The 13922-nt window shown below is 46.3% G+C and overlaps 1 protein-coding gene across 1 annotated transcript; it reads right to left on the minus strand.

The window, feature by feature from the left end:
- Positions 1–6531: 6531 nt before the first annotated feature.
- Positions 6532–7851, minus strand: LOC147987198 (protein FAR1-RELATED SEQUENCE 5-like). The gene is made up of 2 exons (XM_087542312.1): positions 7042–7851; positions 6532–6906 (listed from the first exon to the last, which is right to left on the minus strand). Exons 1-2 carry the CDS (start codon positions 7849–7851, stop codon positions 6532–6534), a joined length of 1185 nt encoding a protein of 394 aa, XP_087398438.1.
- Positions 7852–13922: the final 6071 nt, after the last annotated feature.

Here is a 13922-nt window from a genome sequence, read left to right on the forward strand (position 1 = left end):
ATTGTCTTCTGTCATCGCTCCCACACGTGGCAACCGCCGTTTTACCAAATGGTTCTTTCTTTCCTTTCTAAGCGTGTGGCAACTCCTATTTGTTTTCACATGGCAAGTGGAATGTAGGCCAAAATGGTAACTTTAATGCACCTAATGGCAACTGCCATCTTTTTACCATTGGCTTGTGAGCTCATCCCACCCCTAGGCAGATCAGACATTTTTATCATTATTCAAGGTTGCTAACATGGCAACTGCTGCTGGATGGCAACTGCTAACTATGACGCATGGCAACTCATGTTCCCCTTACATGGCAATTACCAGCTTTTCCACCTGTTTTCCATTTTTTGAGATTTACTACCAAGGCAAACATAATTTTGTTTCATTTTTTAAATACCTTTTTCATGTGCTTCGTTTTTTTGCAGGGTGAAGAAGACTACTATGCGTGGGTCCAAGCATATCAGTAAGGACCCGCTCGAACGCCTGCATTCAAAGTTGTCAACAGGGGGCAACTCAGATGTACACGAGGCACCAGGCGACAATACTGCTGCTGCACCATTGACCACTTCCACCAACTCTGATGCAAGTGGCCGACCATCTCCGCCGGCTACAGATGTGTAGGCTAGAACAACAGGCATCCGTACATCGGGGAGTGACGAGTCGGTATCTGCCAGGACAGCTGAAATACTGCCAACTCTTCTGGCAATGAAGGATGCTGCTGTGAGCCATGCCACCCCATCAGCAAGCGTTGAAGTGGATGCTCCCGAGATAAACCTAGGCAAGGAAGATTCCCGCTCATCTGACATTGAATCCAAGCGCGTGCGCGGTGGCACTCCTGTGTCCACGACAGAAGCGGTCGAGGCGGCAGTTCACAAGGACATGCCATCTACAGGTGAGAGTCCTGGCACAATAGCTACAGCTCCTGATGGTGCAGATACTGCTAAGGCGACTATTTCGCGTGCTGGTCTACCACCTAGGCGTCGTAGCCCCCGCAAGCAACCAACAGACATACCGAACGCACCGGCTGTAGCCAGGAGTAGGAGAGATGAGTCTGGTTTTGTTCCTGCGTCCACACTATTCCCGCCACCTGCCAAAAGCAATGTGATGGAGAAACCGGAAGACCGGAGCACAACTGATGCATGTGTCAAGCCGGGCATGAGCGACGCAGGTGAACACCCGGAGCAGATTGCGCCTTTACCTGCAGTGGAAATCCCCAGCATAAATCGGCACACTTCCAGGCTCCCAGTCAATGTCAGTGTCCCTACAGCCCAAACAAGAAGATTGTCATGAAAGTTGCGGCTGATACCGCTGACAACACGCCCCGACCTACAAATAAGGCCGATCATTCTGTAGCGGCCGATTCAGATATGTTTGTTGATCTTTCACCCTTGGATTCTGCCCCGCAAGTCGTTCGTGGTCCGGCCAGTAGGAATGAGAGGCACCCAATGGCCTTTACCCCACCGAGCTTCAGCCTTGGCATCAGTCAAGATCAACCGGTGGTGCAAGATCCTATGCCAGTTGCCTTTGCTTTCCTAGGAGGCATGCCTGTAATGATGGTGCAGCCAATGGTCGAGGGCAGGAAGGCTGTCAAGTTCGCAGAGCCGATTGTGCAAGGTACACTTGCCACGCCCTTATGATTTTTCTTGCATACATCTTTTGTAGTTTGACTTTTGTCCCAAACATATTTTTTCAGGGGGTTCTCACTTTGTGATGGCAACTGACATGTGATGGCATGACATCTGGATTTGAGGCACCATGTCACCTACATTTTGTTTTTGCTGCCATGCTGCATTTGACGTTTGAGCAACCACGTGGCAACTGAAGTTGATTCAACATGGCAACTGTAGTTGTTGTCACATGGCAAAAACAGTGCATCACACATGGCAACTGATCTGCGACACCATGTCACCTGTAGTTTTTGTTTCCATGCTGCATTTTTTCACACGGCAATCACATGGCAAGTGGAGTTGACACAACATGGCAACTATAGTTGCTGTGACATGGCAACTACAGTCCAACTAGGTGGCAACTACAGTGCAACTACATGGCAATTGTAGTTGCTATGACATGGCCACTGTAGTTAACCACACATGGCAACTGCCCCACTTTTTTGTACCCACATCTCACAGCATGCACCCTATCTTCTCACAAACCATCTGTTTTCGATTTCGTAGGTATCGTAAGACATTTTTTTTATCATTGCGGCCACCCCTGAGGAGATTTCACCGTCCCTTGACGAAACTTACCGCATGATTGAGGAGGCAGCATTGCAGAGGAGGTCATCACGAGGGCAAGGGCAATCAAGTTCCAACGTGGCTGTAGACACGGTATATGAGGAGACCATTAGGAGTGCCACTCCTGGTTCTGTGAGGCAGCAGAGGGTAGTGCACCCACCTCCCGTAGAAGACTACGAGCCCGAATTTAGGGCCACTAAGGAACAGACCTAGTTGTATGATATCGTCAAGCGGTTTGGAAATGCGAGGTCCAGCGGCAAGCACATGAAGGAGCTGAAAGCGTAAACGACCACACCCCATAATATCTCATTTTGCTTTGCTCCTTTTTTACCATTCACCTCCTTCGTACTTTCTATGCACGATCCGCTTACGTTTTAGTTCTTCCATAAAAAAATTTACTTAGTAGGCATGATTCTTCCATGTTATATTGTTTTCATACAACTCATGTTTGGACAGAACCAAAGTCATTCAATGCGGAGCGACGTACGTCGACCTGGGTGATCTTGCTGAGTCTGTGAGGCCAAACGGCAAAATGTCGACGAATGTAGTTGCATGCGGGATTGACTACATCAACAACCACACCGACGTGTGCGCCGACAAGACAATTATGCATTACAGTGTGACCTGCAAAATATGGGATGGTGACTTCCACCACAAAATCCTGAGGAAGAACTTTGCCCAACACGGTGATTTCAAGCTCACATTGAAGAAATATGTGAGTACTCCTTCACTGTCTGCAGTGTTTTTTCACAAGGTGTGCTTTTTTGCCATCATCTGCACTTGTGTTTACGTGGCAGCTGTTTTCATGTGGCAACAGCTGCCGTGCACACTGACTTCTTTGATTTTTGCATCCCGTGCAAACTATGTGGCAACTTGATAGTAAAATACACGGCACATTTGGTTCATACATGGACGGCAACTTTCTTCCAACTACCCCCCACCCATAACCAAACATTCTACGTGATTCTATTTTTTTGTCCGTCTGCTGTTCTTTATGTGAACTCTGCTTATCATTTCTTCACTTTTAAATGCAGGTCATGTTCCCCATGTTCCAAGAGCTTGCACCACATGACCCACACGACAAGTGTGGTCACCACTATGCGATCTGTCTTGACCTGAAGAACCAACGTTTTGAGGTGCTTGATTCAATCCATTCAGAAGCTGATGCAGACCTTACTACGCATGCCGAATTCTACATTAACAACCTCAAAGAGACATGGAACCGTCACTACGAACATTCAAAGGTCCAGATCAAGCATTTCCCGACTGAGTATTTGGCGACTGCGAAGCAAGGGAACACGTAATTTCTTCTTTCCTTCATGTGCCATTTACATCAATCCAACCCCTCTTTTGTTGTCACATCTAAATTGAAGTCTATCTTTGTTACGACTGTCCTTTTTGCGTGTTCACCTGACTCTTTTCCTCATGCAGGACAGACTGTGGCTTTCACGCGCTGGAATACTTTGCAAAGTGGGAAGGCAGAATTGTCCCCCCTATCACAGCTGCACGGTCGTTGAGCTCCGGAAAATCTACACATGGAACTGGTTGACGAATGAAGATTTCAACAAGCGGTCCGGAGCACGCGAGTTCGTGGAGGAAGCTATCAAGAAAGTCATCAAGAAGTACAAGTGATCACGTGGCGTTACACACCGGACGTATACCTTACATTCTGTAAGGTACTATCTCTTTGTTTCTCATTGAAAACTATGTTTGTGTGCTATGTTATGACTGCAGCCCCGCGTAGCCTAACTATGTAGTGGTGGTGTGTGAGCGACATTTGAATAGTTTCTGTAATATATGTGTGGACATGAACCTATTTTAGGCGTTACAGCAGATATGTTTTTATGTTTGTCATTATTACAATGGTTTCATCGTTTCTAGCACCGGTTTGCTATTTCGAATGCGTCTACGTTGTTTTAAAAAAGATGGCAAATGTAGTTCATCAGACATGGGTAGTGAAAGTCATCGTCGTTTTTCATTTTTGTTGTTTTGCTTCTTCTTTTTCATCGCTAACTGCACCGGCTAGCATGGGTAGCTTGATCATGTAGCCACAACCTTTGCTGCGGTTTATGCACGTTACGCTTTTTCCAACTTGTTTCCCATACATTGCACACAACACACTATGTGTCTCTAAACCGCGTCGTATTGTCATGGAAATATATGCCATGCAGAGTCATCAGGAATACCATGGCATATTTTCAGTACAGCTAACATGGCAGATACAGTACAAACAACATGGCAGATCCAGCATAATTAACATGGCAGATACAGTATAACTAACATGGCAGATCCAGTACAACTAAAATGGCAGATCCAGTACAACTAGCATGGCATATTTAGTATAAAATAGCATGGCATATTTAGTATGAAATAGCATGGCATATTTAGTATAAAATAGCATGGCAGACTAACTACACATAACATGGCAGATTAGCTACACATAACATGGCAGATTAAGTACCCATAACATGGCAACTGCATTTATCCATTCAATGAATTTTCTTTCCACTTCTGATGCCCCTCAAGAGTCATTCTCCCAATTTTTTAAAAAAAAATTCTCATCATCTAGGGTACAAAACAAAACGTCCACAAGGACCATGTCACATTGCCCCAATTTTTGCTCATGGATTGCGCGCCCCTTTCTTCGTTTTCTTGTGTTTTGCTTGGATCTCCAATCCCGACTTGTACCTTATCTCCCTTGGACGACCCTTTGTGATGGAACGGGGTGGGTTCCTGACCTGGGTCTGTGTGCTTGCTGTTCCAGATCCTATCTCCGAGTTTTCAGATGATGGCCCCGTGGATGAAGGCACACTTGATGTGCGGGGGAACCGGTGTAAGGCTTCCTTAGCTTTCCTCTTCTTGATCTCATCAAGCTCTCTTTTCAGTGCCTTCCTGTGTTTTTCTGTGACTCTCGCTGTCTCATCACTCTTGCACGCTTCATCAATTAGCTCAGCATAGTTCTTTGTCAGCACAACGTGCCTCACGGCTTCCATGGTTGACTCAGGTCTCTCGTCATGCACAGCCAGAACTACGTGTGTTGTCTGCGGCACCAACGCGTCGTCAGCGTCCCAAGTCCATCACCCCTTATGAAATGGCGGGGCATCCGTGTCACAGCGTTCATGTCAATTACTTTTAGTATGTGACAGCACACAATGTCGTCCCGTTCGAACTTGCAGCATTGGCAGTAGTACTCGCCTTCGCCTATCGAGGCTTTGATGAAGTAGTTCCTTCCTTTGTCTGGGTCTTCAGGTTCTGAATCTGACATGCCCAAAATAGAACACACCTTGAACGTATGTTCATCCACATGGAATGTCGTGAACATGCTGGCACAATTTATTTCTTCCTGGAATCTGCAAGTTTTGTGTGTTTTCTGTTAAACTATCATGCGCTCTCTTCTTGTACCACCTTATGTTGTCATGGAAATAGAAATACATTTTGTTTGAACATGGCAAACATAGTTCATTGAACATGGCAAATATAGTACGTTGAACATGGCAAATGCAGTACACTAGACATGGCAAATGCAGTACACTAGACATGGCAACTGCAGTACACTAGACATGGCAACTGTAGTACATTTTCAACTGGACATCGTCATTTTTCCACACCAACATTCCCCAATGGAAGCACATTGCATAAAACATGGCAACTGCCCTTTTATTTAAACATGGCATCTACAGTTGAGTAAACATGGCAATTGCATTTCAACAAACATGGCAGATGCATTTTATTAAACATGGCAACTGCATTTCAGCATATGTGTCGCAAATATAACAGTTTTTCCAGTTGACATTGGCATTTGCATGCCAACATGCCCCAATGGAAGCACAGTGCATTAAACATGGCAACTGCACTTCATTCAACAAGGAAAATGCACCCGAGCAAACATGGCAAAACAGAATTTTCATTGAACATGGCAACATGCAGCTGAGTAAGCATGGCAAACAGTATTTCATTAAACATGGCAACTGCATTGCACTCTATAAGGCACCTACTGACTTGGTGCTTTTTCTGCAAATAATACGGTAACACAACTGACTTACTTGTTAAAGATCTTGTTGGTGTATATCTTGCTCATTTGCCTCTCTATCGGTAAATACGTTAGCAATTTTGGCTGCTTTAGTGCCGTGGTCGCTTCTTGCTGTAGCTCAGATCCCAGAATATTTTGTTGCAAAGCTGTGTACTGCTTGGCAAACTGTAGCAATGAGTTGCCAGGGCTGACGTACCGCTTCAAAATAGCATTGAACCCCTCGCTGCGCTGCGTAGTCTGCAGAAAGGGGAAGAAGCACTGCATGAAGTAGGCCGGCACCTAGTACATTCGCTTCTCCCACAGGCTAACAAGAGTCTCGTTGTCTTGGACTTGATGTGTTTCAGTCATGGCCATCCAGCTCCTTTCAAACTCCTCCACCGTCAAACTGTGGTCCACGCACAGCTCGAATGCCTTGTGAAGCTCTGGATGGTCAGCAAAGAACGGTCCTAGCGTCTCCTCAGCCTTCTTTATAATGTGCCACCTGCAGTGCCTGTGCACTGCCAACAAAAAGATCTCCTCTATGCCTGCACGCATGCTGAAATCTTCGTCTGTTATTATGTTCATCGGAGCAAGTCCATCCATGCACTCCAAGAAGGTCTTGAACAGCCAAACGTACCCATTCGTGTCTTCGTTCTGGACAAGCCCGCAGCCGAACTGCAACGACTAATTGTGGTTATTTATTACTATGAACGGAGCGCATGGCATCTTGTACATATTGGTGAGGTACGTCGCGTCGAATGAAATGCAATCTCGGAAATGTTTGTAGGCTCTCCTTGTAGCACCATCCACCCAATACATGTTCCTGACACGGTCCTCATTGTCCAACCATATCCTGTAGAAGAAATATGGATCTTCCTTGGCTTTCGCATCGAAGTAGGCAATTGTGGCCTCTATGTCTACCAACTTGCTCTCTCTACGGTACCTGGCCTGTAGGTTTGTGACGTCAGCTGGTATGTACGGCATGCTACTCAAAGTCCCCTTTTTGCTGTGGATGAGAGATATTATCTGCACCATTCTTGATGGACCGACGTTACAATCTTGTAGCAGCTTTACGAATTGCCTTTCGACGGGGGTGAACCCTCTGTGGGCGGTCAGAAATTTCACCAGGTCGAACTTCTTTATAAGTTGGTGGTTGTGCTCGTCAAAATATTCATTGACCACCCACTGGGCTCCATCTACGTTTAGCTTACACCGGACAGGGCACTCAGTCTTGAGAATGATACCTCTCTTTCGTTCTGGAACGACAGGCGCATCGCCTTTCCCCTTCTTGTTCCTCCGCGCCTTGTGGCACCTCATCTCACGTCTGCTGTACTCGTTAGTTTTCTTAATTTTCCTATGGTACTCGGTGTTGACCGCAAATCCATGGAACTTTGCATATGTCTGGTAGTATTCCTTTGCTGCTTCGAACGATTCAAATCTCTGCCCAATGTATGGTGGCTGAGGTACCACGATCTTTGATTGCCCACCATCTTCATCCCCTTGTGCATCGTCGTCAGTTTCATCATTCACTTCAGTATCGGCGGCAGTCCCATCCACCTGAGTGTTGCCAGTGCTTGTGTTCAAAGGGGTGCTTGCCGGCATTGCTGGAATGATTGCCATTCCCGACTTTGACTCAAAATTGTTTGCGGCATGATTGTCTGCTGGCTAGTGGAACGCGTCTTCCGTGCGTTCAGAGCTCCCCGTAGTAGATGTTCCTGCGCTGCTGTGCATTGTAGTTGTAGGTTCTGTAATAGGAAAAATCAGGTACGAGAGTAAGATTTTTGTGTTGGATAACATGCCTATCGCAACGGATCACACCATCTTCGAGTGATTTGGCATGACATCATTTCAGACAGCAAGCCGTGAGTCTGCGCGTGGACATGTACGGCAGCTGTAGCTGTCCAGTCATGGCAGCTACTGTTTAACAAACATGGCAACTATTGTTTTGCCTACAAATAACTACAAATAGCAAATGTAGCGCTGTTTTTTTTGGTTCAGATTTTTCCTTTTACCTTGTTGTGTTGTATTTGACCATCTTGTGTGGTCTGTGACACCATAATGACGTGCTCCACCTGCAATTTGTGAAGCTTGCCAGGAGACATTTGCCAGGTCACCACCAGCGTAATAACCTGTAAGCATAGTACTGGTTGGTCAATTCGTGGCAAATGCAGTTCGTGCTAGCATGGCAACCGCAGTTTTTGCTTGCATGGCAACTGAAGTTGCATCGGTATGGCAACCGCAGTTGTTCATAGATGGCAACTGCAGCTATTCCTCCATGGCAACTGCAGGTGTGCAGGGATGGCAACAACAGTTGTCCAAGGACGACAAGTGTAGTTTTTAATCCATGGCAATTGTAGATGTCCAGTCATGGCAATTTGTAGTTGTCAACTATGCTCCTTGTGCTAACTGAGCATCCGCAACTTCACTATTTTTATGGACTCACCTGTGTACGACGTCGATGGCAGGTACATGGGTGCTGCCTGATGCCACGTGCTACATGAATGCTCTGCATTTTCACCCGTGATAACTCGTGAGTCCTTTTGCCATCTTTTTTTCATGTTCATTTTTCACGTCCACAGCAGTACGTGCTCTTTTTTCGTTTTGCATTACCTTGATTAGCCATACTAGCTAGTTGAAGTTGCCTTCCCGTACATTTGTCAGCGTTAGCGCCTTGTGACTGAACTTGCCACGGGGGACCCCTAAGAGTGTTCTGGTCATACGAACCTGCATAAAAAATGACAGTGCACGACATAAGTAGAATGTCATCTTCATCGTCGTGAATATGGCAACTGTTCTCTTCATTGTTTAGCACGCATCATACCTACGCCTGCATATTGTTCTAGTAGTGGCAGCAACGGCCCCGCAGAGATGAGCTGATTGTAATCTGATGCATCCAAAGGGGGCGTTTCTGGCCTTTGAGAACCCCAAGCATCAGCGCCATCTTCGTGATTCATTCTTTCCGTGTCTCGCTTCTTTCCGATGTGTTCTCAATCACTGGATGAACAAGAAGGCATCAACAATCCACAAAAAAATTTATCATTGTGCTGCTTGCATGTAGAAGTTAACATGTCAGTGTTATCACATTTTCATGCGTAGGCAACCAACATATCATGGCTAGTAGGACATGCACATCCACTCTCTTTTCTAAAATCTGGGTGCTAGCTATCCGTTTGATTCGATGGCATCGGCCTCTACAATAGGATGGCAAGCAATAAGTTGACATGGTGGCAGTTGATGACAATGATAGGTGGCAATTGACGTTAGACACCAATGGCAATTAATTTTCACACCCCCCATTACTCCAAATTTCTCAATTTTCTCTCCCTTTTTATGTATTCCTGCACATCCATTCATTTACCAACTACGTGCATCAATCTAGTGAGAACTTACGGTTATCTCTACCGTATTACATGGCAGATCTAGTGCATTCTTCTTGGCAACTGTGAAGACACACAACTTATGTAGTGTTTTACCGCTGTAGGATGGATCTAGTTGCCAACTTCATCGGTAATTTTGCAATTTTCTGCCCAGAAAGAAGGATGAGAAGCAGTAGGGAGATCAGGAGATTCACCTGCTTTTAGCTGGTCGTCTTTGGAGGGCGTTGTTGGAGTGGGGGATGGGGGGTGCGATGGGGTGGGGGAGATAAGGGGTGTGGTTTGCGGTGGGAGCGCACTACGGATCTGCCCTGGTTGCCATGGCAACCAGAGATGGCCGGCGACGGAGGTCGGGGTTCGACAGGCGGGGGACGAGGGCGGCAGACGAGAGAGGGGACGAGGCCGGGAACGGCTGGGTCGTGCGGGCAGCGGGTTGTATGGCCCGGACGAGGCAGTGCGGGCGGGGTTGCCACACAGCGGACGTGCGGGTCGCGCTTTTATGCGCGCGGACGGGGTCGTGCGGGTGGGTTCCCGTCCATGCCACACGAGGCATGCGGGCGGGTTCCCGTCCACGCCACACATGTGGCAGTTAGCGCGACCCTTGAAATATGGACTCTTTTTATTTTAACAACTGATGAAATATATGGACTTTAGAATCCGTTTGGCACCCCCTTAAAGAAAAGAATCTGTTTGGCACTCTCCTTTTTTGCGGGTGAATCCGTTTGGTACTCTGAATGTGGACTAAAAAATTGTCAGGTCTCATAGAAAACTGCCGGCTATATCCTTGTGTCCAGGAAAGTTACTTTTTCTTTTCACAATATTATACACACGTGACAGGTTCTAGCAGTTGCATCTTAAATTAATATAGTATACGATGACTTTGAATGTGTCCTTCTCATGCACGCATGCACTTTTCCTTCGTAGATACAATGACCGTGGCAGCTCTCTTTTTTGAGTGGATCGTGGAAGATTTTGGATGTGCATATATGTTTGTACACAATATTTGTATGTAACGCTATATCTTTAAATCTTGGCCGTGTATATCTAAATATTTACGGCCAAGATAATTATAACTATGTGGATGAACATGATGGCTTGTTTGAATCTTGTTTTAATTATATAATAGAAGATTTTTATTTGGATTCAATTTGAGACTTGGAGTTTTTTAATCTTTTCATATGTACTTAAACACTTGGGTACCCTTGGCTTTCACTCAAGTGCTTCATTTCCCTTCCTAAGCATCATTCCCCTTCTGATCCACCTCAAAATAATATTTGGAATATTTTTCTTAAATGAAAAATATTCATTTTTCTCTCAAAAACCCTAGGGCACAACTATTCTTTGAACCCTAGGGCACCTTCTTGAGAAAAAATATTTCATCACTTTTTGGAATATTTTTGCTACAGAAAATATTTTCTATTCTGGACAGAAATGGTGGTTTCTACAGCAACTACCATTTTACTTGCTCCATTGTGCCTGGGTTTTCTTGTGCATTTTCACCTTAGTAACTCTTGGCTAACCTCCAAAGCACAGCCTCTAACTCCCAGCCTTTTGACCTCAGTAACCTCTCAAAGTTACTGACCAGAAACTTACCTGACATGTAAAAACTTCTCTTCTGCACCTGGATCCAAACCAAAGCGTGGCAACATCTCAATCTACCACGAACAACACGCCAGACATGAAGTTTAGGCTTAGCTCGGCCTGATGTCATAGTCCACACGGTGACCGCGTTCGTCCAGGGGTGCTGGCATGCGTGTCGACGCGCTCTGAGTGCAGCCGAGGGCTCTGTTTCGAGCGTGCTCGCTTCCCCGACTGCCGTAGTGCGCCAAACTTTGCCACCATCTTCATCTCAACTCCCTTAACTCCCCTCTGGCGCTCGCCGACACCGGAGCTCGCCGCAGCGAGCATGGGCACGGTCCGGCCAACCCAACAGTGTGGTGTGCACTGTGCTCGTCGCCTTCTCCTCGTTCTTGTGCTTGTCTCCGTCCGCCAACAGTTGTCGCGTGAGCTGCGTCGCCTTCTCCCCCTCTCACTAACGCCGCTTGTCACCGGGCGCCATGGACAGGTGTCCACCGGCGGAGCCCGAACCCCCCTCGCCGCTCGCCTATAAATAAAGCCGCCCCCAGCCTCCTCGATTACCATCCAGCACTCCCACACACCCCACAAGCGAGTAAGAAGCCGTAGCCTAGCCAGGCAGGCCGCGGGCCGCCGTCCCCGAGCTCGAGCTCGCCGGCGATCCCCTATGGTCACCGCGGTAGCTCCAGCCCCTCCCAGGCCAGGGCGACCTTTCCAGGGCCTCCGCCCCTCTCCGGTGAAGCCATCCTGCCCCTTTGGAGCCCCTGGAGTTGCCTCTGCTCGCCGTCTTCTTCATCTCCGGCGACCACCGTGTTTTGCCTCCGCTTGCGAGGGTGATTCCGACGCCCTCCGACCACCCCTAGCTATGCTACGGGTACTGGCAGGTGCGCCTCCGTCCCCTCTTCCCATCCCTCCCTCTTGTTTTGGCCAAGGAGTCCTCGTCGCCGGCGAGAGCTCCGGCGGAGCTTTGACTCCCTCTGTTTCCTTCTCCCCCTCCTTCTCACATGACTAGCGGGGCCCGCTAGTCAGCCACTCTATACGCGCGCGAAGCGGTACGAGTGGTGGCACCCCTGGGCTTTACGCCTTCGACGTCACCCCCCAGTCTTTTTACATATATTCAAATTAATTTGAATTTAGAGAACACTTCAAACAGCCATAAATCTTCAACCATAAGTCCAAATGAATTGATTCTTTTTGCATCTTGTTCTTTGCAAAGAAATCTAGCAGCTCACCAAAGATGAGATTTTTTCTAAGCTGTTTAGAATTTTTGGTGATTTTCAGAAGTGTTCTTGATGTTTTCCTTTTGTGTTTACAATTATTTTCAGAGGGTGAGGCTTGTCTTGAGGATCACCAGAAGGCTTGTGAACCTCATCTGCACTGACGCAAGCCACGGCAACATTTTCATGGTGTCATTTCAATATTTATGATTTTCTTACTTGAATGAAATGATTAATACATGCATTTAAATAACTATTGTGTTATTTATATTCTGTTAAGTGTTTGTTAGTCATTATTCTTGATTTACAGTATGTGGAAACTAGCTTAGTTGTTAAAGCAAAGCTAAGATCTATTTGTGGGGATGATAGAAATAATTTGTATTATGCATGTTAGTAATTTTTTAAAGTTATGTTCTTGCATAAAAAATGGTAAAAATTCATTAGAAAGTATTCTGTTAAGCACTTGTTTAGTCATTTTATTGACTTGCAGAATGTTTGAACTTAACTTGGTTGGTAAAGAAATCAGGATGTGTTGGTGGTATAATCTTTGCTATACATGTAAGAATTTAATCGAAGTTATTTTCTTGCATGAGAAAATAAGAAAACTTGCTGCAAAATATTTGGTTAAAATGTGAGTTACCTTGACCAGCAAAGTAATATAAGTTGTTGATGTTTATGCTTAGTGTGAATATGGTTGACATCGGTCATTTTCATTATTAAGTGATGCATGTGTAGTTTTGCATTTCATGGCATGCTATGACACCGGTCATTTTCATTTTAAGTTGAACCTGAATATAACTTAACTTGAATATATCGTTGACTGGGTCATGGTGCCGCTGAATCAAGTTTTTCCCAGTGCAACCACATTTGCCTTTGTGGGAAGGCCTTGATTCAGTCCATTGACATTGCCTCTGGTCGGTGCCTCCAACTAGGGAAGGTTACGTCATGCTTACCCTGGCTCGGTAAGCAGGCATAACCTTGTGTGCCCGTTGTTGAGATTATGGTACCGGGTCCCCGAGTGGGATCATTTTGGCCACGACGGTGGTTGGTGTGTCTTTGGTAGACACGGGGCCACCCAGGACTAGCCTGTTGGGGATTGGGTCGGAGTGGCCGGGAGAGTGTCATGGCAATGGAAGGGTTTCGTCGGAATGCCGTTGGTCCGCCCAAATGGGAGTGCAAGGCCATGGGTTCCGTGGTGTGGGTACAGTGTGCTACCTTTTGCAGAGTGTATAATCTATCAATAGCCGAGTCCACGGTCACGGACACCTCGTAGTAGGTCCCACCATGAGTCAACGTTTAATAAAATTTGCACACTAAGCTATGAACTTTAAATTGTTGAAGATGGCAGAAAGGCCATCAAGATGTTCGGGACCAGATATTGGTCGTGGTTGTGATCGCCGTAAGGATCACAACTTACTCTTGTTAAGACCATGTTGGTGGTTTGTTTGTGATCCAAGAATGATCACTGTTGGTAAGTTGTCCCGAGGGACGTTCGAGCATGATCACAGCATGTTGGACATATAGT

The sequence above is a fragment of the Triticum urartu genome, chromosome 2A, assembly GCF_056163025.1.
Source record: "Triticum urartu cultivar PI428250 chromosome 2A, HENAU_Tu73, whole genome shotgun sequence".
Taxonomy (NCBI): domain Eukaryota; kingdom Viridiplantae; phylum Streptophyta; class Magnoliopsida; order Poales; family Poaceae; genus Triticum; species Triticum urartu.

Bases quoted from the DNA above. Each gene is read 5' to 3' on its own strand.
- LOC147987198 (XM_087542312.1), bottom strand. From the start codon at position 7,851: ATGGCAATCATTCCAGCAATGCCGGCAAGCACCCCTTTGAACACAAGC. The intron at 6,907-7,041 runs GTGGATGGTGCT...TAGTCGTTGCAG, and splicing joins GTGTCAGGAACATGTATTGG to TTCGGCTGCGGGCTTGTCCA.